The sequence below is a fragment of the Armigeres subalbatus genome, chromosome 2 (genome assembly GCF_024139115.2).
Source record: "Armigeres subalbatus isolate Guangzhou_Male chromosome 2, GZ_Asu_2, whole genome shotgun sequence".
Classification (NCBI taxonomy): domain Eukaryota; kingdom Metazoa; phylum Arthropoda; class Insecta; order Diptera; family Culicidae; genus Armigeres; species Armigeres subalbatus.
Window position 1 is genome coordinate 237250720 of NC_085140.1, and position 24679 is coordinate 237275398.

The 24679-nt window shown below is 42.5% G+C and overlaps 1 protein-coding gene across 1 annotated transcript; it reads left to right on the forward strand.

The window, feature by feature from the left end:
* Nucleotides 1-1095: 1095 nt before the first annotated feature.
* Nucleotides 1096-24309, forward strand: LOC134211942 (titin-like). The gene is given in 6 exon segments (XM_062689353.1): nt 1096-3630; nt 3697-3849; nt 3918-4018; nt 13985-14082; nt 14140-21231; nt 21234-24309. Coding segments are annotated over 6 exon segments (12228 nt in total). The 5' UTR covers nt 1096-1722; the 3' UTR covers nt 24110-24309.
* The last annotated feature ends 370 nt before the right edge of the window (nt 24310-24679 follow it).

Sequence of the window (24679 nt, forward strand, 5' to 3'; positions counted from 1 at the left end):
ATAGTGTTATATACCAATCGACTCAGCTCGACGAATTGAGATGATGTCTGTCTGTGTGTATGTGTGTGCGTGTGTGTATGTATGTGCGCAAAATAAAACTCACTCATCTTTTAGGCATTTATCTTGATCCGATTTGTTTGCAATAAGTTGCATTCGACGGGGAATCCTGTCCCATTGTCTCCATATACGCACATACAGACATTACCTCAATTCGTCGAGCTGGGTCGATTGGTATATAACACTATGGGTCTCCAAGTCTTCTATCAAAAGTTCGGTTTTGGACCGGTCCTATAGCCTTTCTTTCCGTATACGAGTATACGAGAAATGCAAAAACACATGAGCAAGAAAATAGCACTTTATGGAGATAGATTCCATTGATTCCATCAGATTATTTTACAATAATTTTGATGCATTGAAGCAAATTTCCAGATTTCCGTTTGTGATTTTATTTTTTGAGTGTGATTTTATAGTCTTATACAAACACTTCCAGATATGTCAGGTCAGATATGTTTTTCACTGTGCAAACACATTATTTACCGTATTGTGCATTTAGAAAGCCATTTCTTCCCGGACCGATACTTTCGTATCAATACAGACTACTGGATAAAAGGTTCGTTTACGCAAGTCTCTATTTATAGATCCACGAATAATGCATAGCCTGTACTACCTACATGTCGGCTCAACGGCGACATCGCCGCGACAAGCTGAGTAATGTGCAATAAATTACCGCCGCGCAGCCGACTTCCAAAGAGAGTATAAACGACACCGAGCGGTGAAGCTATTTTTCCTTTTAGAGGTGAAAAGTTTCGTGTTTTATCTCTTCCCGGCATGAATCGATTGGGAGTCTCGGAGTCTGTGGGTGGAATGACTTTTGTTAGCGAGATGCGATGTGCGAGCGCGCGGTTGGTTGAGTATTTCGCGAGATCGGTTGATGAACCTGTTGACTATTTGATCGAGAATCACGCGACTGAGCATGGAGAGAATACGGAGGGTTCATTTTCGCGACGTTTTACGCGGCGCCGGTGCCGCTTCGGACCTAAGTGGACAGTTTTCAGTTCGATTTGAGTCACCGGCAGAATTGGTCGACGCTAGTGCGCTGGCGCTGATCAAAACTTGTAAAGCAGTCACTCCATGCCTTAAAACGAAAGAGCTTAATCGCTGTCACCACACGCAAAGTACGTAGGTGTCGAACGTTCCCACTCATTCGATCAAGCAGTCTCTCGCGCGGATCTGTTCTCGGGCTGGGTCCGTCCGTAGATTGAAAAGACCTTCGCGCGACAGTCACCGAGTTCGCGGGTTGATATTTAATTGAATGAATTTCGAAAACTCCGCTTAGTTGAGTCGTACTCGTGGAACAGTGAACAAGTGATCTCTCTCCGGACTTGCCGTGACGGTTCGCGCAGCTAGTGTAGTGTACCTATAAATTACCTTCTACTAAGAAGATTGAGGAAAAAGTGATACTTTTGTGGCGTTTTTGTGGAGCAACTGAAACGAATTACCTCATCATAGCAATCTGAGAGAAGTTGCGGGTGAAAAAAGCAAATAACAGCGGAGGCGGAGAATTTTCTGAATAGATTAGCAAGTGCCTACTTGATGCGGATGCATGGCATGTGATGCAAAGTGCTGAGCTATAAGTGTTTAAATTAATTGAATACATCTGAGAAAAATTTACATAAGTGATTACAAATCGATTAAAACGATTGGGGTAAAAGTGTTTACAAGATGGGAATTAAAAAGCGTGATGAACGGGATAAGTTGAAGAGTCAGAGTTTGATTGACTCTGAAAAAATGGTTCACTCTGTAGCTGGTGGAACGGAGCTCAGTACAACTGGTACGGATGTACATCAGCAAGGTTCTTCCACGACATATACTAGCAGCAGCACTAGCAGTAGCAGTAAAACGCAAAAAGCGTCGTCCAGTTCAACTAGTAAAAATGTGATTGAACATGTGGCAGTTAGTGGTGCACACGATATGTCGCAAAAAATGGGTGAATCAAAGACCAGCATGGGCGGGGGCACAAGTGTAAAAGAATCGCAACAGGGTCACAAGTTCAGTGAATCGAAAAGTCAGATTGGGTCGAAACAAATCGATAATATAATTCAAGAAATAAAGTATATAGCCAGTGACACGGTTGACTCAACAAAACGTATTTCAACCGTTCAAAAAGTCAGTGATAGTTCCAAAAGTGACAAAGAACTACGCGAAGCTTTGACCAATTTCGACGAAGTAGCGAAAGCCACAATATCAGACATTCAAGGTTCGACGAAAAGCCATATCAGTGGGAACGTATCGAGTGTATCAAAAAGCATGTCCAGTAGCAAAATGGTGCAAAGTGGCAGCTCCAGTTCCACAGTTAATAACAGTGCCATAAAAACGCATCAGTCTTCGATGAGCAGTAGTGAAAAAATGATAAGTGATCAAAGTTCTTCTAGCGCGCAGCAAACGAGTAGTTCGTTAATGAAATCAAGCAACATGACATCATCGAAAACACAATCGTCATCCACGTCGAATACGATCCTGGATTCTTCAACATTCCATTCGGACAGTGCCGATATAAAAATGTTAAAGTCAGATTCCAATGCAAAAGACACAAAACTGACAATCGGGAGTCAGTTAAGGGACTTGGGAGGAGATCATTCCATTTTACAACAATCTAGCACTTATCACGTTGATGGTTCAGGCGGAAAGCACTATGCCGACAGTCAGAGCTACTCTATGGCGGAGAAAAATGCTCCAACAACAGAGATCATCTATGATTCTGCCGGTAATAAAATCACCAACACGAAGTCATCGTCAAAGTCTGCCCAAGGATTTTCGTCGTCAACATTCCAAACTAGTGGTGGTACATATATTGGACCCTCCGGTGAAAACGTGATTCAAAGCAGCTCTAGCACTCATGATTCTAAACATGCCACGTCCAGCTCATCTACGTACATGTCTACATCCGCATCAGACCAGAAGATCTCATCGAGTTCCAATAAATCTACCAGTGCGCATCAAAACACAAACTTAAAGAGTTCTGTAATAGATTCCACGTCTCTAGAAAATTATAAAATCCAAGACTCAAGTCAGCAAGTAGACAATAACATGTTAACTAGAGACGTCTCCGCGCATACAATCAGCAGTTTGTCTTCAGCGCATGACTCTTTGGGAAATACGATTCAAAGCACGCAATTAGCCACAGAATCATCTCAAGACACTTCCTCACACCTGAATCAGCATGCTGAAAGCACTAAAACGTACGAAAGTTCTTCCCATTTTGAGAAAATGGACGAGAAAAGTAGCTCCCGCAAGAAGGTCACCGATTTCTACGAGCAGCGCGAATCTAACTCCTCCATCCTGAAGCGCAAGACCTACGACGAGAAGGTGAGACGCCTTAATCTGATCGACCAGAAAATTGTCCCCAAGGATGTGATTATCCAGGATATTCAGGATGACGTAACAAATGTCACGAGAACATCTTTCGAAGCGAAACTGTTTAATCCGAAAACGAAACGTTGGGAGCTGGTTGACCAGAAAACCATCCTCGAAAAGGACATCACTGTTTCTATTCCCGAGGAAATCGTTCACGAACTTGAGGTGGAACGCCCCGAACTGGCGAACATTACAACAACGATCCAATTAACCAAGGTATGTGCTATACTGTTGATTTTTAGTTCCATTCATAGTTTCTAACAATAACATTCTAATGTGCAGGTTTATGATGCGAAAACTAAGCAATGGACGACAGTAGATCAGAAAAAGCACACAGATGTGCTGGAAAAAATAAGTTACCTTGAAGAAAGCAGGGGTCGCACCGAATTGAATGAGTCGGAGCGAGTAAAGAACCTGCAGTCTATTGACACAGTTGTAAGTACTTCACGCTAGGCCAATGAGAAGACGTGAGCTATGTCTGAATTCCATTGCATTAATTTCAGGATAAAGTCATCATCAAAGATAGAAGTGATCTTAATAAGCTGAATCGACAATCCGAGAAAGTTGTCAAGGAGCAATGCATTTGTGAGATCTGTACCTGTGGGTGAGTATTTATGACTGACGAACGACCACGCATATGAATTCACCGAGAAACGTACCTCAATGAATAACATCCACGCTCTGACTCGACGACGCCAACGAGTGCCGAAGCCTCGGGCACCAAAGCGAAACCTGTTTTGCCAGTCAACTACAGCGCACAGTATAAAACTCCCATAAATGGTCAATTGAGATCGCCTCTGTACATCGACGGGATTAGACTCTGAAGAACTAGACCGCTGGAGGCGCTGTAAGCGTTGGTGAGCTGTGATTTGCATGACGTTGGTGATGTTCCATTTTGGTCATGTTCGGTATGATCATTGGTGGACCGTTGCAAACTGGGTGTTGATCAGACAAACTGTGGCGTTGGCGGTTTATAGATACGGAGTCTACTTGTGTTGTTAATTTACATTTTCAGTGCGATCGACTGCATGACATCATCGTCGTCATCATCGCAGATCATTTACAGGCCATGTCGTCATCATTTAGGTTTTCTGTTTTGTTTACTCATTCTTCGTTTTTTTTTGCACTCGGCCGTATCCTATGTGGTCGAGCCGGCTGCAACTGAACCGGTGGAATTAGGCTCTTGTGGTTTAATACGTGCAGTGGAAACATAATGATGTAATGAAGGTTGTTTGCTACAATTTGGGACCTAATATAAATATTATACTGCGTAAACTGGAGCTAGTTTATCCTCCGAGGGAATTCGTAGTATGTCTGGTTTTATAAATGCTATCTTTCTTAGTTATATTAAGACACATATTAATTGCCCTGTAATGTATTTTAGTTTTTATCACCAAGTTCTAGGAACGCTTTAAAATTGGTCAATAATCGGGGTTTCGAAAGTACCATGGCAACATTGAATATATTCAAAATGTTGCACGTGTTATCTTCACAGCTAAGCCTACGATTGTTTCCAAGGTACGATTTTCTAGCACTTTTAGCGCTTGCACTGTAGGCTAAAGGGTGGCTGGGTATAACTTTTATTTATTATCATAAATGGCGTAATCTGAATAGGCTGTAACCAAATACCGTGTAAACTTATATTTCGGACGCATTCAAACTTCGGACACCAGAATTTATACGGGAGTATTTTTGAAATATTTCTCATGAAATGTGTTATTGAGCTCATTCAAAATACAGCATGTTTAAATTCAATATTAATACACTTCAACCATAGTTATTTTAAAACGATTGTTTATTTAAATGTCGTACATGACAGATTATGGAGAAAAATTAAAACTTTATCTCCCGGTTTTATTTTAATTTGCTGTCCGAAGTTCGAGTTTAAAATGTCCGAAAAATGAATCAGTCCGTGCAAGTGTCCGAAGTTAGATTTCAACAGAAGTCTCAAGTTTCCAGTGATAGTAAATGTTCTAGGCTGAGAGGACTGAATATTAAACAGACATTCATATGTTGTGACCCTCACGTTTTGGATTTGGTTGTGTTCAAAAGGAATTAGTTAATAGTTTGTGTGATTAGCCCGTGTCAATCTCACACAGCCCTTAAGCGTCCGAAATATGAATTTGCACGGTATGAATCGGCAGTGACCTGTCAAGGCCTTAACTAAGACACTGCAGTTCTGTTCAGACAGATTAGCTAAATAGTTTGCTATTACCGGAGATGGTTCTTGGATATACAATTTTGTTTGTCGACATGAATCCAAACTACTCCAAAACCGTTTGTGCTGAGTGGAAGCCCAAGAGCTAATCAAACGTTTCACCCAACACTTAGATATTGGAATCAGGGCTGGCATACTCCTCAGAGTAGTCGAAATGTGCGTATCCACCCCCATGAAACGGCTGTCATCCACGAACAACTCGCCTGAAGCCGAAAACATGGTGCTGCAACATGGTGCTGGATGTAAACATTGCCGGTTAAGCAATAAACACACGAAGTCAGAACAGTCGGATGCGTAAGCGGCATGTGTTGCATTGTTAAATTATATTCAACGAGATGTATTGCATTGCTGCGTGATTTTCGACGTTATTAATTGGCGCTTTGATGTTGCATGAAGAAGAAGAAGCAGAAAGATGATATTTAAAAATTTTCGCACGGTAAAACATACGAGGATATTTTTTGAAACTCTTCACTGAAATTCAAGAGGCAATTTAATTAAAAACGGTAAACAGTACGGGGTTGGACTTTTCTTATACTGTGTATTAAGTCAAGACAAAATTTTTAAATCGACTTATATAATAGAGGCAATAAACTATAGAGGAAGATTGTCGCTGTCGTCACTGGCGAAACATCTTTTGCTGACGAGGATAGGGCACTAAATGACAACGAAGGAAAAATCAGTACGTTTTGACAGATATGTACCCAACATGTTTTAGGACGATAACAAAGGGAACCGCAGCGACAATCGTCCTCTATAGTTTATTACCTCTATTACTTATATGCTTTAGTAAACAAAGCTTCAAACGACGATTTGACGAATCTGATAGCTCACCCACGCAAACCAACACCATAAACAGGTAGCGGAAACCTTCACCTACCTATTGGTGGTGTTGGTTTGCGTGGGTGAGCTATCAGATTCGTTAAATCGTCGTTTGAATCTTTGTTTACAAAAGCAGATAAGTCGTTTTGAAAATTTTGTCTTAAAGTATGATATCACAGAATAAAAATTGAAATATTGTGTTTATTGTGCAGTAGAAAACAAATTTTAAAGTGTTTCAAAAATTTCTTCGTATGTTTTCCCGTGCGAGTATTTTTGATTATCATCTTTCTGCTTCTTTTTCTTCATGCAACATCAAACGCCAATCGCCAATGCTCTCGCGGCGGTATGAACGGAGCTTAAAATAGGAAAGGCAACACTAGCGCCACCCAATCGGTAGACGGCTTCAAGAACTACATCTCATTTCAGGGGGGTGTGCGTATCTTTTGCACTCCTCAAAAAGACCGCAGAGAGTGTGTTTCGCTTATCGCTCATTCTTTCTTTTCCACAACGCAGTGAGTCCTCTTTGTGTTTCTACTCTGCAGCGAATGCATTTGTCAGACACAAAGAGTTGAGGATAAATGATGAAATAAACACACCGTGTTCCTCAATGAGTTTTGACAAAACGGTGAATCAAACAGAATGAAAATAAACATTGCCAAAGAAAGTAAAACGTAGCTGTTGATACTATTTACGAGTAATGAGATATTTTTGAATTTGCTGGCTTTTGGGATGTTTGTTAACAAAACTATTTAGAAGCCTTGTACTACCAACATTATTCCGCTCCACCTGCTTTAAAATAATTTACTGACGAGACGATTTCTAAATACAATTTACAAATACTAAATACAATTATTATTTGAACGGCACCTTGAATGAAGTTATTTCGTTGTCTACAAGCTTCAGAATAATGTTCACGGCCGTATGAAAGTCTTCATACATGTTAATTGCAAAACGCTGTCTATTTTGCACAATTCTGTGTAAAATAGTTTTAGAAAAGATTTATGATTTATGCCAAGCTAAAAATAATCAGTTTAAATTACCCTTCCGCCTGTAGGCGAATAAGGTTGCATGAAGAAGAAGAAGCCGAAAGATATTTGAAAAAATAAAAATCAAAATCGAAATTATGTGTTTTTTATACAACCGCTTTTATCTAAATTGCTTCTAGAATCTTGGAGAAACGTTTTAAAAATTCCACCGTTTGCTCTCCCGTGCCATTCTTTTCAAACATCATCTTTTGGCTTTCTGCTTATTCTATTTTATTCAGTCCTTATTCACCAATGTTATTCATTTTAGCATGGAGCTCTAAACTTTATCAAAGCCTCGCCCTTTCTAACTGAGACGTAGTTAACTAATTTTTCAAAGCGAAATATGTTTGTGTTCCAAAAAAATTCAGCAAGCTTCATAGAAAACGATATCGTTTCCAAGAATATTGCACTAAGTGGCACAACTTTGCGTTGGCCCAACTCTCACCGGAATGATTCTCTCACTCTTCGTCTTCGTCCTCACTCACCGTGTTGGCTTTGTTACACGATGAGTATCAGCGTCACTCTCTGTGGTGTGTATTAAAATCTCCTCATTGTGCACAGTGTGTGAGGAAATGCCAGCTCTATAGCTGGCTCAGGATATTTGTTTCCACTTTAACACAATATTTAGTAATATGATAAATTGCGTAATCTGAATAGGCTGTAATCAAATATTCTTTATTAACAATATAGTCCACTTTTGCTAAAAACAGGCGATCATGACTAAAGCACTACAACGGATGGCGGTCGAACTATTTTAACACAGCAACGCGTGGCACATCGTTGCCTTCATATCGGCGCGTTGTATCTTCCATTTCAACGCTTCTTTTTGACGTAGGACTTACGTCTCTCTTTACTATACCGGATGTCATTTTAAAATATTCAAATCGACCGCGTTACGCTGTGTTGAAAAATTTTAAACGTTAATAGCGTTCGTCTCAGTGGACGAATTTCTGCGGTAAGCCCCTCAATCGACGGATTTCAAGTATGCCTTTTATGTCCATGCTTAATAAGACCCGAAAAACTTGTTTCAATAGGCATGAAACTGTTTTCAATGAAAAACATTGAGCTCAAGGGAACCTATAAATATGGGTACCGCATAATTCTTGCATCATTCCATTACCACGTTCTCATTGGTGCAGACACCAGCGAATGAGCAGCCGCTGGGTCTGCCGAGAAGCCATAAAATAGCGCAACGCGATTTTTTCCTTTCATTCTGACCGGGACAAGCGAAGCAACTGCATCATTGATTGAACAGCACTTTTAATAGGGAATGAAGTCTGCACCGACCGCTTTTTCGGCTCGTCACCATCATCGAAGCGACCATCATCATCCGAAACCTAGCCAGCACATCCACATCAGCAGTCCACCCTACAGACCCGACAAAGCAGCAATGCTGAGCAGATACCGGCAGCAGCAGCAGAGTCGAGCCGAGACCGGCCGGCATCGGTGCTGAGCCGAGACAGGCTGAAGAAAAGCCACATGATGCAGCATGTATGTCCAAAAAACAAACGGTTCTTCAGAGAGCCAATAATAGAGATCAATATCAATGCTTTCAATACCCTTCGGGATAGAAATTGTACTTGGGTGCCAAATCCAATATTCTAGAGATAAAATTTTATGCGTGATTTTCATAAATAGCGTCAAAACTAACAGTAGATAATTTTTCTGATTTAACCGTGAAGTGGACGAAGGACTTCGCTTGACCATGCCTTTAAAGATTCATAAGATGTCCAAATCTCTCACATAATCTTATTTGGATAAAGAAAACACCGATTACAGCTAAAACATTAATAAACTATCAATCGATTTTTCATCAAATGTTGGATTTTTTGGCATTGATCAAGAAATATCTAGATAAACATTGTTTGCTACTGACCGCACACAAAGCGAACGTGACTGAATGATCGTCCCATGTTACCAATTCAAAATCTTATCACTTGAAATCCCATGTCCGGGTGTTTCCTTCCATCTACTACTAACAATGTTGTCTCAGAAAAGAACACGTACTTCCCACCTGAACTGCAATTCTAAGCTCGCTTGCCCGGCTCATTGGTCTGTATCTAGCGAAAAGTCCCGTTAGGAAATAGACGCCCGTAGCGATCAACAAGCGTAAACAAGAAGAAGCCCTTCTCGAACGCGTTGATGATGATGACGCTTTGGCTGACAAAGAAGCGGGATACAAGACACTAGCTGATTGGCCCACCAATTGGGAAGCAGAGAAGATTCAAAATAAGGTATAAAAGAAAAGTGCATTCGCTCGCAGAGCATTCAGTCTTTTTTATACCATCACTAGAAATTCGCGGTTATTTGAAAAGATCGTTTTCTTACTTTTTGCACTTAGCCGAAGCAAACAGCCTTTTTCAACGCTCTAAGCGTTAAAAATAATGTTCTCCTCCAGTCGCTATCGCACGGATTAGAGGGCCCTTCAGTGGAAGGGCTGAGATACAGTCTACATCCCCTGCTGAGCCAACTTGTGGTTTATTTCAGGCAGTCCTTCAATGGGAAGGTTGCCACTGTCGAGGCTAATATTTCGTGACCGGACAGATACTTCCTGAATTTTTTTTTATGATTCTTGTTCGAGGTAGATTTGATTTCTGTATCGGTTTGATGAGAATGGTAGAATGGTTTGTCAAGGAATGGTATGCAACGCCGATTATTTATCCAAAATAGTTGATGTGATAAATTTGGATATATTATGTATCTTAAAGGCATGGTCAAGTCAAGTCCTACGTCAACTTAGCGGTTATGTCATAGACATTACCCACTGTTCGTTTTTTTATTACCAGACTAAGGCCGGAGTGGCCTCTGCAGTACATAAAAGTCTTTACCTCCCTGTTCCCGTAGGATCGTTGTCGAGAACCATTTTCACCGGATTACTGTCCGATATTCTGACTACGTGCCCGGCCCACCGCAGTCTTTCGATTTACTTTAAAATTAAAATCTTTGCTATAACTAATGTTGTACAACGACATGTTACACAACTTTGACTCCACCCGCCCCAGGAAATTTGGTTCAGCCGGAGTAAAGTTGGGCCGGCTGTGGGCAAGTTGTGCTGTCCAAAAGTCGTACAACATGCCCACAGACGGTGCGACTTTACTCCGACCGAACCAAATTTCCTGGGGGCGGAGTCAAAGTTGTACAACATGTCGGAGCGTGTATGGGGCCCCTAAGGTCCAGAAACACAATTTCAATACTATGTCTGAAACTTGATTTGTGAAATTTCACTGCATGTAAAAGATTTATTTCGAAAAATGTATTGGAGGGTAACCACTTTCTTCGGTGAGGTTTGATCCCACAAAACCAGTACGCTAGACACTAGACAGGTATTAGCACGCCGGCTCCAGGGCACGTTCACCCCAATTTGGGAGATTTGTGCCATCGCCTTCGCATCCTTTCTCATCACGCACCTGACGGAAAAGGAAGTGAACAAAAAGGAAAGGATTGAATTTGGTTTGGTTTGGATAGGATTTGGATTGGATGTGGATGGGGTTTTGAATTGGATTTGGATTAGATTTCGATTAGTTTTTGATTGGATTTGGATTGGATTTGGATTAGGTTTGGATTGGATTTGCATCGAATTTAGATTGGATTGGATTGGATTTGGATTGAATTTGAATTGGATTTGGATTGTATTTGAATTGGATTTGGATTGATTTTTGATTGCATTGAGATTGGAGTCGATTTGAATTTGATTTGTATTGAATTTGGATTGGTTGGACTTCGACTGGATTTAGATTGAATTTGAATTGGATTGTATATGAATTTGGTCTGGGATTGGATTTGAATTGGATTTGCATTTGCATTAGATTTGGATTAGATTTAAATTGGATTTGGATCAGATTTGGATTGGATTTGGATCAGATTTGGATTGGATTTGGATTGGATTCGGATTGATTTTTTAATGGATTTGAACTGCATTGACATTGAAGTCGATTTCGATTGGATTTGAGTTTGATTTGTATTGAATTTGGATTGGATTGGATTGAATTTGGTTTAGTTTGAATATGATTTGGATCAGGGGCCCTCCTTAGCCGTGCGATAAGACGCGCAGCTACAAAGCAAAACCATGCTGAGGGTGGCTAGGTTCGATTCCTGGTGCCGGTCTACGCAATTTTCGGATTGGAAATTGTCTCGACTTCCCTGGGCATAAAAGTATCATCGTGCTAGCATCATGATATACTAATGCAAAAATGGTAACCTGGCTTAGAAACCTCGCAGTTAATAACTGTGGAAGTGCTTAATGAACAAGCTGCGAGGCGGCTCTGTCCCAGTGTGGGGATGTAATGCCAATAAGAAGAAGAAGAAGAAGAAGAAGAAGAATGATTTAGATTGGATGTTGATTGGATTTGGATTGAATTTGGATTGGATTTGGATTGGATTTGGATTGGATTTGGATTGGATTTGGATTGGATTTGTATTGTATTTGTATTGGATTTGGATTGGATTTAGATTGGTTGGACTTGGACTTAGATTTAGATTGATTTAGATTTGATTTAGATTGGATTTAGATTGAATTTGGATTGGATTTGGATTTGGATTGGATTGAATTTGGTTTGGTTTTGATGGGATTTGGATTGGATGTGGATTTGAATTTGGATTGGATTTGTATTGAATTTGGATTGGATTGGATTGAATTTGGTTTGGTTTGAATATGATTTGGATTGGATGTTGATTGGATTTGGATTGAATTTGGATTGGATTTGGATTGGATTTGGATTGGATTTGGATTGGATTTGGATTGGATTTGTATTGTATTTGTATTGGATTTGGATTTCTTTTTGATTGGATTTAGATTGGTTGGACTTGGACTGGATTTAGATTGAATTTGGATTGGATTTGGATTTGGATTAGATTGAATTTGGTTTGGTTTTGATGGGATTTGGATCGGATATGGATTTGAATTTATATTGGATTTGAATTGGATTTGGATTGGATTCAGATTGATTTTTGTTTGGATTGCATTGAGATTGGAGTAGATTTGAATTGGATTAGAATTTGATTTGTATTGAATTTGGATTTTATTTGGATTGGTTGGACTTCGTTTGGATTTGTATCGAATTTGGATTACATTTGGATTTAATTTGGTTTGGTTTGGTTTGGATAGGATTTGGATTGGATATGGATTGGATTTGGATTTGGATTGAGTTTGAATTGGCTTTGGATTAAATTTGAATTGCATTTGGAGTAGATTTGGATTGATTTTACTTGGACTGGATTTAGATTGAATTTGTTTTGGTTTTGATAGGATTTGGATTAGGATGGGATTTAAATTTTATTTGGATTGGATTTTGATTAGATTTGGATTGGCTTTGGATTTGATTTGGATTTGATTTGAATTGAATTTGTATTGGATTTGGATTGGATTTGAATTGCATTGAGATTGGAGTCGATTTGGATTGGATTTGAATTTGATTTGTATTGAATTTGGATTTCATTTGGACTGTACTTAGATTTGTACTTAACTTTGGACTTGGACTGTATTTTGATTAAATTTGGATTGGATTAAATGGGGTTGGAATGGATTTGGATTAGGATTGGTTTAGATTGGATTTGGATTGTATTCGGATTGGATTTTAATAGGATTTGGATTCAATTTGAATTGTATTTGAATTGGATTTGTATTGGATTTGAATTTGATTTAATTTAATAATTTTGTTAAGAAAAACTCTGATTTTAATGAAACCGAAACCATCAAGCCCAGAAATTCCTTCATTTTTTTATCCCTCATCTCAATCCTAGATTAAACTGCGGACATTGGAAATGTGTTGCGAGAGTATGTTGAAATACATGTATTCATCTGCTTGTCATGTATTTGTGTTTTCATCATGTTTCATGCCAGAAACTTGAACTAATTTATCATCCAATTCTGGCTGAAGTTAGAGAATTTGTCAGGAATAGGCAAAGATATGGCTATTTCCGAGAAAACTGCTCCAGGAGTATTATGATAGGGGAAGGTGGTCGGTTGTCGGCACCATTTTGTTTTTGGTCCGCAACGTCTGTCCAATTGCACAATTTGGTGATACATAAAATGAAAAAAAATATAAAAAAACTCCTCGGATTTGTTAGAGAATATTTTGAAAATCGAATTTTATTTTGTTGCCCCCTCAGAATATTATTTTTTGGTTATTAAATTTCTAACTTGAAACACATGAGAGTTTTTAGAGGATTAAATACAGCTGATCGATAGACAGAGGGGTGGAGTCAGCGCACTTTAACTAGACTAAAAGCATCAATGTATGCAGCGTTGAAAATAAGCATCCAATCATTGTAATTATGAATGCTGACGTTATAATATCAGATAGTAGGCAGAGTTCTAAAGCTGTATGCTAAATAATAAGTAATTACCTACAATAAGATTTACAATTGGACTTCCTCGTTGATGCATTTTGCAGCATTCAGCAAGGAAAATTAAATCTATCTAGTCACACACTTTGATAATTTTATAGTTTGGTGTGTACAATAAGAGTCGCTTATTCAACTAATGTTTGCTTATTTTTTGCATTTCCAGTCGTCACAATTGCTTCAACTGCGGTAGTGGAACAACTCAGAAAACGTCGTCATCAAAGCTTGCTACTGTTAGTACTACAGAAAACTTCTATCAGCAAGGTAGTTCTCTAATATTCATGTAATTTAAATTTGTGTTTCAAGTACCATTTTTTCCAGAATCCTCTCAAGTTAATGAAGAGAGCACGTTTGTTCGACGTCGGACTTGGACAAAAGAAGACGCCGAGGATTATCTAAGTCGCGTGGAGTCTTCATCCATTGAGCGAAGCAGCACTGAACAGAACGTCTCCAACCGGAGACTCACGTGGACCAAAGAAGATTTTGAAAATGTTGACATTGCAAGACTGAAACAATCCAGCGTTGTAATTGAAAGACAACAGCCCATCCGTCATGAAGATAACTTGAAACCGGAAGGTGATTTTGTGCGACCAGAGAAAACGTCTTTCCAACCGGCAGAAAGACCTAAACAAATTCGTCCAGAGGATAATTTACGAACCGAAGGAATATTTGAAACTCCTGAAAAGCCAAAATATCAGCCTGGTGAAAGACAAAAGCCAATCCGCCATGATGACAACCTTCGACCGGAAGGAGATTTTGAGCGCCCTGAAAAGAGTCCATTTAGGCCAGCCGAACGCCCGAAACAGATTCGACCAGAGGACAATCTGAGACCAGAAGGAGCATTCGAGTCTCCCGACAAGCCCAAATATCAGCCAGGCGAGAGACAAAAACCAATTCGACATGATGACAATCTCCGACCTGAAGGAGATTTCGAGCGTCCTGAGAAAAGTCCATTTAGACCAGCTGAGCGTCCGAAGCAGATCCGACCAGAAGACAATCTTAGACCAGAAGGTGCCTTTGAGTCTCCTGACAAGCCAAAATACCAACCCGGTGAGAGACAAAAGCCAATCCGACATGATGATAATCTCAGACCGGAGGGTGATTTCGAACGTCCTGAGAAGAGTCCATTTAGACCAGCTGAGCGTCCGAAGCAGATACGCCCAGAAGATAATCTGAGACCAGAAGGCGCCTTCGAGTCTCCCGACAAGCCAAAATATCAACCTGGTGAGAGACAAAAGCCAATTCGACATGATGACAATCTCAGACCGGAAGGAGATTTCGAGCGTCCTGAGAAGAGTCCATTTAGACCAGCTGAGCGTCCGAAGCAGATCCGACCAGAGGACAATCTGAGACCAGAAGGCGCCTTTGAGTCTCCCGACAAGCCAAAATATCAACCTGGTGAGAGACAAAAGCCAATTCGACATGATGACAATCTCAGACCGGAAGGAGATTTCGAGCGTCCTGAAAAGAGTCCATTTAGACCAGCTGAGCGTCCGAAGCAGATTCGACCAGAGGACAATCTGAGACCAGAAGGCGCATTTGAGTCTCCTGACAAGCCAAAATACCAGCCCGGTGAGAGGCAGAAGCCCATCCGTCATGATGATAACCTCAGACCGGAAGGAGATTTCGAACGTCCTGAGAAGAGTCCATTTAGACCAGCTGAGCGTCCGAAGCAGATACGTCCAGAAGACAATCTGAGACCAGAAGGCGCTTTTGAGTCACCGGAAAAGCCAAAATATCAACCGGGCGAGAGGCAAAAACCAATTAGACATGATGACAATCTCCGACCTGAAGGAGATTTCGAGCGTCCTGAGAAAAGTCCATTTAGACCAGCTGAGCGTCCGAAGCAGATCCGACCAGAAGACAATCTTAGACCAGAAGGTGCCTTTGAGTCTCCTGACAAGCCAAAATACCAACCCGGTGAGAGACAAAAGCCAATCCGACATGATGATAATCTCAGACCGGAGGGTGATTTCGAACGTCCTGAGAAGAGTCCATTTAGACCAGCTGAGCGTCCGAAGCAGATACGCCCAGAAGATAATCTGAGACCGGAAGGTGCCTTCGAGACTCCTGACAAGCCAAAATACCAACCCGGTGAGAGGCAGAAGCCCATCCGTCATGATGATAACCTCAGACCGGAAGGAGATTTCGAACGTCCTGAGAAGAGTCCATTTAGACCAGCTGAGCGTCCGAAGCAGATCCGACCAGAGGACAATCTGAGACCAGAAGGCGCCTTCGAGTCTCCTGACAAGCCAAAATATCAACCCGGTGAGAGACAAAAGCCAATTAGACATGATGACAATCTCAAACCGGAAGGAGATTTCGAGCGTCCTGAAAAGAGTCCATTTAGACCAGCTGAGCGTCCGAAGCAGATCCGACCAGAGGACAATCTGAGACCAGAAGGCGCATTTGAATCGCCCGAAAAGCCAAAATACCAGCCCGGTGAGAGGCAGAAGCCCATCCGTCATGATGATAACCTCAGACCGGAAGGAGATTTCGAACGTCCTGAGAAGAGTCCATATAGACCAGCTGAGCGTCCGAAGCAGATCCGACCTGAGGACAATCTGAGACCAGAAGGCGCATTTGAATCTCCCGAAAAGCCAAAATATCAACCCGGTGAGAGACAGAAGCCCATCCGTCATGATGATAACCTCAGACCGGAAGGAGATTTCGAACGTCCTGAGAAGAGTCCATTTAGACCAGCTGAGCGTCCGAAGCAGATCCGACCTGAGGACAATCTGAGACCAGAAGGCGCATTTGAATCGCCCGAAAAGCCAAAATACCAACCCGGTGAGAGACAAAAGCCCATCCGTCATGATGATAACCTCAGACCGGAAGGAGATTTCGAACGTCCTGAGAAGAGTCCATTTAGACCAGCTGAGCGTCCGAAGCAGATCCGACCTGAGGACAATCTGAGACCAGAAGGCGCATTTGAATCGCCCGAAAAGCCAAAATATCAACCAGGTGAGAGACAAAAGCCAATTAGACATGATGACAATCTTAGACCGGAAGGAGATTTCGAACGTCCTGAGAAGAGTCCATTTAGACCAGCTGAGCGTCCGAAACAGATTCGACCAGAGGACAATCTGAGACCAGAAGGCGCATTTGAATCGCCCGAAAAGCCAAAATACCAACCCGGTGAGAGACAGAAGCCCATCCGTCATGATGATAACCTCAGACCGGAAGGAGATTTCGAACGTCCTGAGAAGAGTCCATTTAGACCAGCTGAGCGTCCGAAACAGATTCGACCAGAGGACAATCTGAGACCTGAGGGGGATTTTGAACGCCCTCAACCATCAGTTTACCATCAATCAGAGCGATCGCAAGTTATTCGACGTGAAGATAATCTTTTCCTTGAAGGGTCGTTCGAGAGAACCGAAAAAACTATTTATGTGTCTGGTGAACGTTCAAAACCTATTAGACATGACGACAACTTGAGACCGGAAGGCGACTTCGAACGTCCAGAGAAGGCTCCATTCCGACCAGCTGAACGTCCAAAACAGATCAGACCAGAAGACAATCTTAGACCAGAAGGAGCATTCGAATCTCCCGAGAAGCCGAAATACCAACCAGGGGAGAGACAAAAGCCTATACGTCACGATGATAATCTCAAACCGGAAGGCGACTTTGAACGTCCTGAGAAGGCTCCATTCCGACCAGCTGAACGTCCGAAACAGGTCAGACCAGAGGACAATCTTAGACCAGAAGGAACGTTCGAATCTCCCGAGAAGCCGAAATACCAACCAGGGGAGAGACAGAAACCTATCCGTCACGATGATAATCTCAGACCGGAAGGCGACTTTGAACGTCCTGAGAAGGCTCCATTCCGACCAGCTGAACGTCCGAAACAGGTCAGACCAGAGGACAATCTTAGACCAGAAGGAGCATTCGAATCTCCCGAGAAGCCGAAATACCAACCAGGGGAGAGACAAAAGCCTATACGTCACGATGATAATCTCAAACCGGAAGGCGACTTTGAACGTCCTGAGAAGGCTCCATTCCGACCAGCTGAGCGTCCGAAACAGGTCAGACCAGAGGACAATCTTAGACCAGAAGGAGCATTCGAATCTCCCGAGAAGCCGAAATACCAACCAGGGGAGAGACAAAAGCCTATACGTCACGGTGATAATCTCAAACCGGAAGGCGACTTTGAACGTCCTGAGAAGGCTCCATTCCGACCAGCTGAACGTCCGAAACAGGTCAGACCAGAGGACAATCTTAGACCTGAGGGAGATTTTGAACGCCCTCAACCATCAGTTTACCATCAAGCAGAGCGATCACAAGTTATCCGGCGCGAAGATAATCTATTCCTTGAAGGATCATTTGAGCGAACTGAAAAAACCGTTTATGTGGCTGGTGAGCGTTCAAAACCTATTAAACACGACGACAACCTAAGACCGGAAGGCGACTTCGAACGTCCAGAGAAGACTCCATTCCGTCCAGCTGAACGTCCAAAGCAGGTCAGACCAGAGGATAATTTGAGACCAGAAGGAGCATTTGAATCTCCCGAGAAGCCGAAATATCAACCAGGAGAGAGACAGAAGCCTATACGTCACGATGACAATCTCAAACCAGAAGGCGAATTTGAACGCCCCGAGAAGGCTCCATTCCGACCAGCTGAACGTCCGAAACAGGTCAGACCGGAGGACAATCTTCGACCAGAAGGTACATTTGAATCTCCCGAAAAGCCGAAATATCAACCAGGAGAGAGACAGAAACCTATACGTCATGATGATAACCTCAAGCCAGAAGGAGACTTTGAACGCCCTGAGAAAGCTCCATTCCGACCTGCAGAGCGTCCAAAACAGGTGCGTCCCGAGGACAATCTCAGACCTGAGGGAGATTTTGAACGTCCTAAGCCATCAGTTTATCATCAAGCAGAACGATCTCAAGTAATCCGTCACGAAGATAACTTATTCCTTGAAGGAACCTTTGAAAGAACCGAAAAAACTATTTATGTGGCTGGTGAACGTTCTAAACCAATTAAACACGACGACAACTTGAGGCCTGAAGGCGGCTTTGAGCGTCCTGAAAAGGCTCCATTCCGACCTGCTGAGCGGCCAAAACAGATTCGTCCAGAGGACAATCTTAAACCTGAAGGAACTTTCGAAACGCCTGAGAAACCGAAATACCAACCAGGCGAGAGACAGAAACCTATCCGTCACGACGACAATCTCAAACCGGAAGGAGACTTCGAAAGACCGGAGAAGTCACCATTCCGACCAGCTGAGCGTCCAAAACAAGTTCGTCCAGAAGACAACCTCAGACCAGAAGGAGCATTTGAATCACCCGAGAAGCCAAAATATCAACCAGGGGAAAGACAAAAACCCATACGCCCCGATGACAATCTTAGAACGGAAGGAGATTTTGAGCGTCCAGTGAAGGTTCCATTTAAGCCAGCTGAACGCCCGAAACAGATTAGACCAGAGGACAATCTTAGACCAGAAGGCGCTTTTGAGTCTCCCGAAAGGCCAAAATACGAACCAGGTGAAAGGCAGAAGCCGATACGTCATGATGACAATCTCAAACCAGAAGGAGATTTTGAAAGACCCGAGAAGTCACCATTCCGACCAGCTGAGCGACCAAAACAGGTTCGTCCAGAGGACAATCTTAAACCAGAAGGAGCTTTCGAAACACCCGAGAAGCCCAAATACCAACCAGGTGAGAGACAGAAACCTATCCGTCATGATGATAACCTAAGAACGGAAGGAGATTTCGAACGTCCTGAGAAGGTTCCATTTAGACCAGCTGAGCGCCCGAAACAGATTCGACCAGAGGACAATCTCAAACCTGAAGGAGCATTCGAGTCACCTGAAAAACCAAAATACCAACCAGGTGAAAGGCAGAAGCCTATTCGTCACGAGGATAATCTCAGAACAGAGGGAGATTTCGAACGGCCTGAAAAGGCTCCGTTCCGTCCAGCAGAGCGTCCAAAACAAGTTCGTCCGGAAGATAATCTAAAACCCGAAGGAGCATTTGAGTCACCAGAAAAACCAAAATATCAACCTGGTGAGAGACAAAAACCTATCCGCCACGATGACAATCTTAGAACGGAAGGAGATTTCGAGCGCCCTGAGAAGGTTCCATTTAGACCAGCTGAGCGTCCGAAGCAGATTCGACCAGAGGACAATCTCAAACCTGAAGGAGCATTCGAGTCGCCTGAAAAACCAAAATATCAACCAGGTGAAAGGCAGAAGCCCATTCGTCACGACGACAATCTCAGAACAGAGGGTGATTTCGAACGGCCTGAAAAGGCTCCGTTCCGTCCAGCAGAGCGTCCAAAACAAGTTCGTCCAGAGGACAATCTCAAACCGGAAGGAGGCTTTGAACGTCCTGAAAAAGCTCCATTTAGACCAGCTGAGCGACCAAAACAGATTCGACCAGAAGATAATCTGAGACCAGAAGGAGATTTCGAGTCACATGACAAACCAAAATATCAACCAGGAGAGAGACAGAAACCCATTCGTCATGATGACAATCTCAGACCCGAAGGAGATTTTGAGAGACCTGAGAAGGCTCCATTCCGACCCGCTGAGCGGCCTAAACAGGTTCGCCCAGAAGATAATCTCAAACCGGAAGGCGAATTCGAGAGACCACAACATGTAACAATCGGCAAGGTTGAAAGATCTCAAATAGTCAAACATGAAGATAATTTGCATATGGAAGGGGTATTCGAGAGAACTGAAAAGTCTGTTTACATTGCTGGTGAACGTCCGAAACCGATTAAACCGGACGATAATCTCAGACCAGAAGGTGATTTTACCACTCCTGAGAAAACTGAATATCGACCAGCTGAGAGACCAAAACAGGTTAAACCGGAAGATAATTTGAAACCTGAAGGGTCTTTTGAACGCCCTGCAAAACCCGGTTTCCAGCCTGCTGAAAGGCCGAAGCAAGTACGTCCATTAGATAACTTGCGACCTGAGGGTGAATTTGAACGTCCCCAGCCTGTACATCTGGGTAAGGTAGAGCGATCGCAAATTGTTCGCCATGAAGATAACTTACATCTAGAAGGAACATTTGATCGCACGGAAAAAACAGTTTATATAGCTGGTGAGCGACCAAAACCTATAAAGCCTGAAGATAACCTCAAACCGGAAGGAGAATTTACCACTCCTCAAAAGACTCAGTTCCGCCCTGCAGAACGGCCTAAGCAAGTAATTCCTAAAGATAATCTGAAACCGGAAGGTTCATTTGAATCTCCTGAGAAGCCGAAATTCCAGCCTGGAGAGCGTCAAAAACCAATTCGTCACGGCGATAATCTAAAACCAGAAGGAGCATTCGAACGTCCTGAGAAGGCACCATACCAGCCAGCTGAGCGTCCAAAACAAATTCGCCCAGAAGACAATCTGAAGCCCGAAGGTACATTCGAATCTCCCGAGAAACCGGTGTATCAGCCAGGTGAGAGACAAAGCCCATTCGCCATGGTGATAACCTGAAGCCTGAAGGCAATTTCGAGCGTCCTGAAAAATCTGCATTCCGACCTGCAGAACGTCCGATACAAGTGCGCCCAGAAGACAACTTGAGACCAGAGGGGTCATTTGAAACACCGGAAAAGCCAAAGTATCAACCAGGAGAGAGACAGAAACCTATTCGCCATGGAGATAACCTTCGCACCGAAGGAGAGTTTGAACGTCCTGAAAAATTACAATTCAAGCCCGCCGACCGCCCTAAACAGGTTCGACCTGAAGATAATCTGAAACCGGAAGGTACCTTCCAAGTACCTGATAAGCCGAAATATCAACCGGGAGAAAGACAAAAACCGATACGCCATGGAGACAACCTTAAACCAGAAGGTGAGTTTGAAAGGCCTATGGAAAAACCGGGCTATCAACCAGCTGAGAGGCCAAAACAAGTGAAACCTCAAGACAATCTTCATATAGAAGGCGAGTTCCATTCATTGAAGCAATACAAAGAACAGAAACAGCGTAAAGAAGCGGAGATTAAAGAGGTTCATGAGAATGGTATTTTGGATGGTGCTGTAATGGTAACCACTCAAACTGTGACAACGATTCTCAAAGGCGACAAGCCGAAACCTACAGGTAAAACAATAACTACATCTGAAACAAAAGACAATACTAGTCTGTCGCTTGCATCCGAACGGCACCAGAAACAAATCACTTCTTCAACTTCGCACATCCACCAAGATGATGTGAATCAGCAGCATCTGGCTCAGAACATCATCGATTCGAGAACAATTCAGAATGTTGACGGACAGACTATATCTAAAGATACTCAAGGACGCATTCATTCTGGAACAGTTGAAAAGACTTCGATGAGAGGAACTTCGTCAGCGCATACTCAATCAATGAAAAATATAATTCAGGGTACGAACATTCAGGAACAACATGCAACGCACAAAACATCAAAATCGTCTACAGGTCAGCATATTATTCATACATCGGGCACAACGTTTGGAGTTCCTCTTGGACATGGCCCTCATGATGTAAATATTACGTCTGAAACGATCAAAAGCACTAGGCAAGGAACTGACAATCACCATAATAATGTATCCTCGCAACATCTTACCAGTGGAAAAACGTCTACATCAACTGCTTATTCATCGTCGACCACATCCCAGAAGGTTATTCATTCTGGCGAACTCCATGAACACCACGGACATCATCAACTTCATACATCGAAACATGTTGTGCCGCAATCGGATGTACAGCAGAAGATATCGTCACAACAATATATATCTGGCAAGACATCAGACCATAAAACGTCGTCTACCAGTCAGAATATTGTCTTCTCATCGGACGATTCACACGGTACACCTGCAGGACGTGCTACATCGCACGAGCATTATTCAGGATCGAGCGCTTCTTCAGCAAGTCAGCGTGTAATTATCGATGGGAATGTCGTCACGGACAAAACAGTCGCCCGTCAGTCAGGACTCGAGAAGGTTGTTGAGGATGGAGTGGTTAAGGTTGATAAATCGTTCAATGAGAAACGATCGTCTGGATTCGATGGAAAAGTGTCATTGCAAGGCTACGACTCCACGAAAACCATCACCGGAAAAGAACGTTCGAAGAACAATATAATACATGGATCGAGTGCTCAGCAGGACCAGTACAGGAATGGTGTTGACAAAGGTGGAAGAACAGTAGTTGATGATGGTACCACTCAGGTGCAAGTAAAGAAACTGGTGGGAGGAAAATGGGTCACTAGAACCATAACTGAGAAGGTCTCCAATGCACACGATGTTCAATCAGATAAACGTAGTGCTGTTTCCAAGCAGGTCATCAAATCTTCCTCTAATAGTAATATAAGTCAGCATTCCAGTAGCAGCCAAAGTACGAAGCTCGTAGGTGGTAAACTGGTATATGTTAAGGATTCTTCTGATAGCACAGATAATTCGCATAAGACGGGTCGAAACCAACAACGTGGTAGTTCCAGTATTCATCTCGGAGAGGAAAATTCAAGCATTTCCAAGCATTCAACAACGTCCAAGATTATAGGGGGAAAATTGGTTCATGTAACGGCTAATGAGGGTAAGGGCAGCAATATAGCCTCAACAGTCAATGGGGCACATAGCAAGTCTGTAGATAATATAACACATTCCGGATCAACATCTGTGACGAAATCATCGAAGACAGAAAGTAGTGAAACGAAGCGAACAGACTCGAAGCAAATCTCCCAGATTATGTCTCATGACTCCGCCACTCATGGTGACGAGAAGCTCTACAATCGAAAGAGTACGTTTTCATCGGAAAATGCCGGTAATTCTATATTATGTCGACAACAGCAATCAAATGTTCACCCATCGAACGCTAGTAGTATGAGCGTTTCAGGGTCAATCCAGCGGAAGAGCATCTCTAACCTGAACGACAGTGCCATGTATTCTACAACGAATCGAACCAGCTACAGTTCATTGCACCGTCGCGAAAAAGAGTCTGCAGACTCTCGAATGCAGAACTATTTGAAAACCATAGAATCTGGAACGATCAACTCTCGCGCAAAGCTGCAACCCTGTCCTCCGCCTACGTTGAACACGTCGACCAATGTCACCACTAGCAGCAGCACCATCGGACAGCATTCCAGCAACATGCAACAAACTAAAGTTTTGCGTGACTACCATGCTGCGTTGAACACGACGAAGAGCTCCACGAAGTCCAATGCATCCAGCATTTCGTTCGGAGATGATAACAAATTCCACGGAACAAGTTCGTACAAGATGCAGTATGTTCAACAGAACGACGGCCGATGCCCCGCCCATGCCATTAACGATAACCATAAGATTTCGAAAGTAACTAAGCAGCATACATACTACATGCACGATAGAAGATGATTCCGTTATTATTTCGACAATCCTGACAAAATGCCTATCGCATTAATAGCTGCTTGTTGATGCTTACTTTATATTGATAAAGTGAATAAATATGACAAAATATTCTGTGCTTGATGGATACTTTTTTATTTGTTAAACTAATATATGTTATACCAATTTTATGGCTTCGCTTTTGAAATAAAATAAATATACGAATGAAACTTCCGTTGTGTTTTTATTCGAGATAGGGTAAAATGCCCAATAGTGGACCCCCTAGTAGCGGAATTTTGCTCTTCCTGTCATACGGCTTAGATATTTTCAAAATATTAACTCTGCTTGATATCTAACAACAAGCTCTGCATCCCCTCTTCACGATACATACATAAAACACCCAAATACACGACGTTATCCGTTGAAATTTACATTTTAAAGTCTAACTGAATTCGCCCTATAGTAGACCCCCTGGGGGTCCATAATAGGAAATTGCTTCCATATAGTCGACACTTCATTTGATTTTCATGTCCCGTTTCGGGACGTTCTTCTTCCCTATTATGGACCCCCCAAAATATTCCTATAATGGACAGTCTCGTG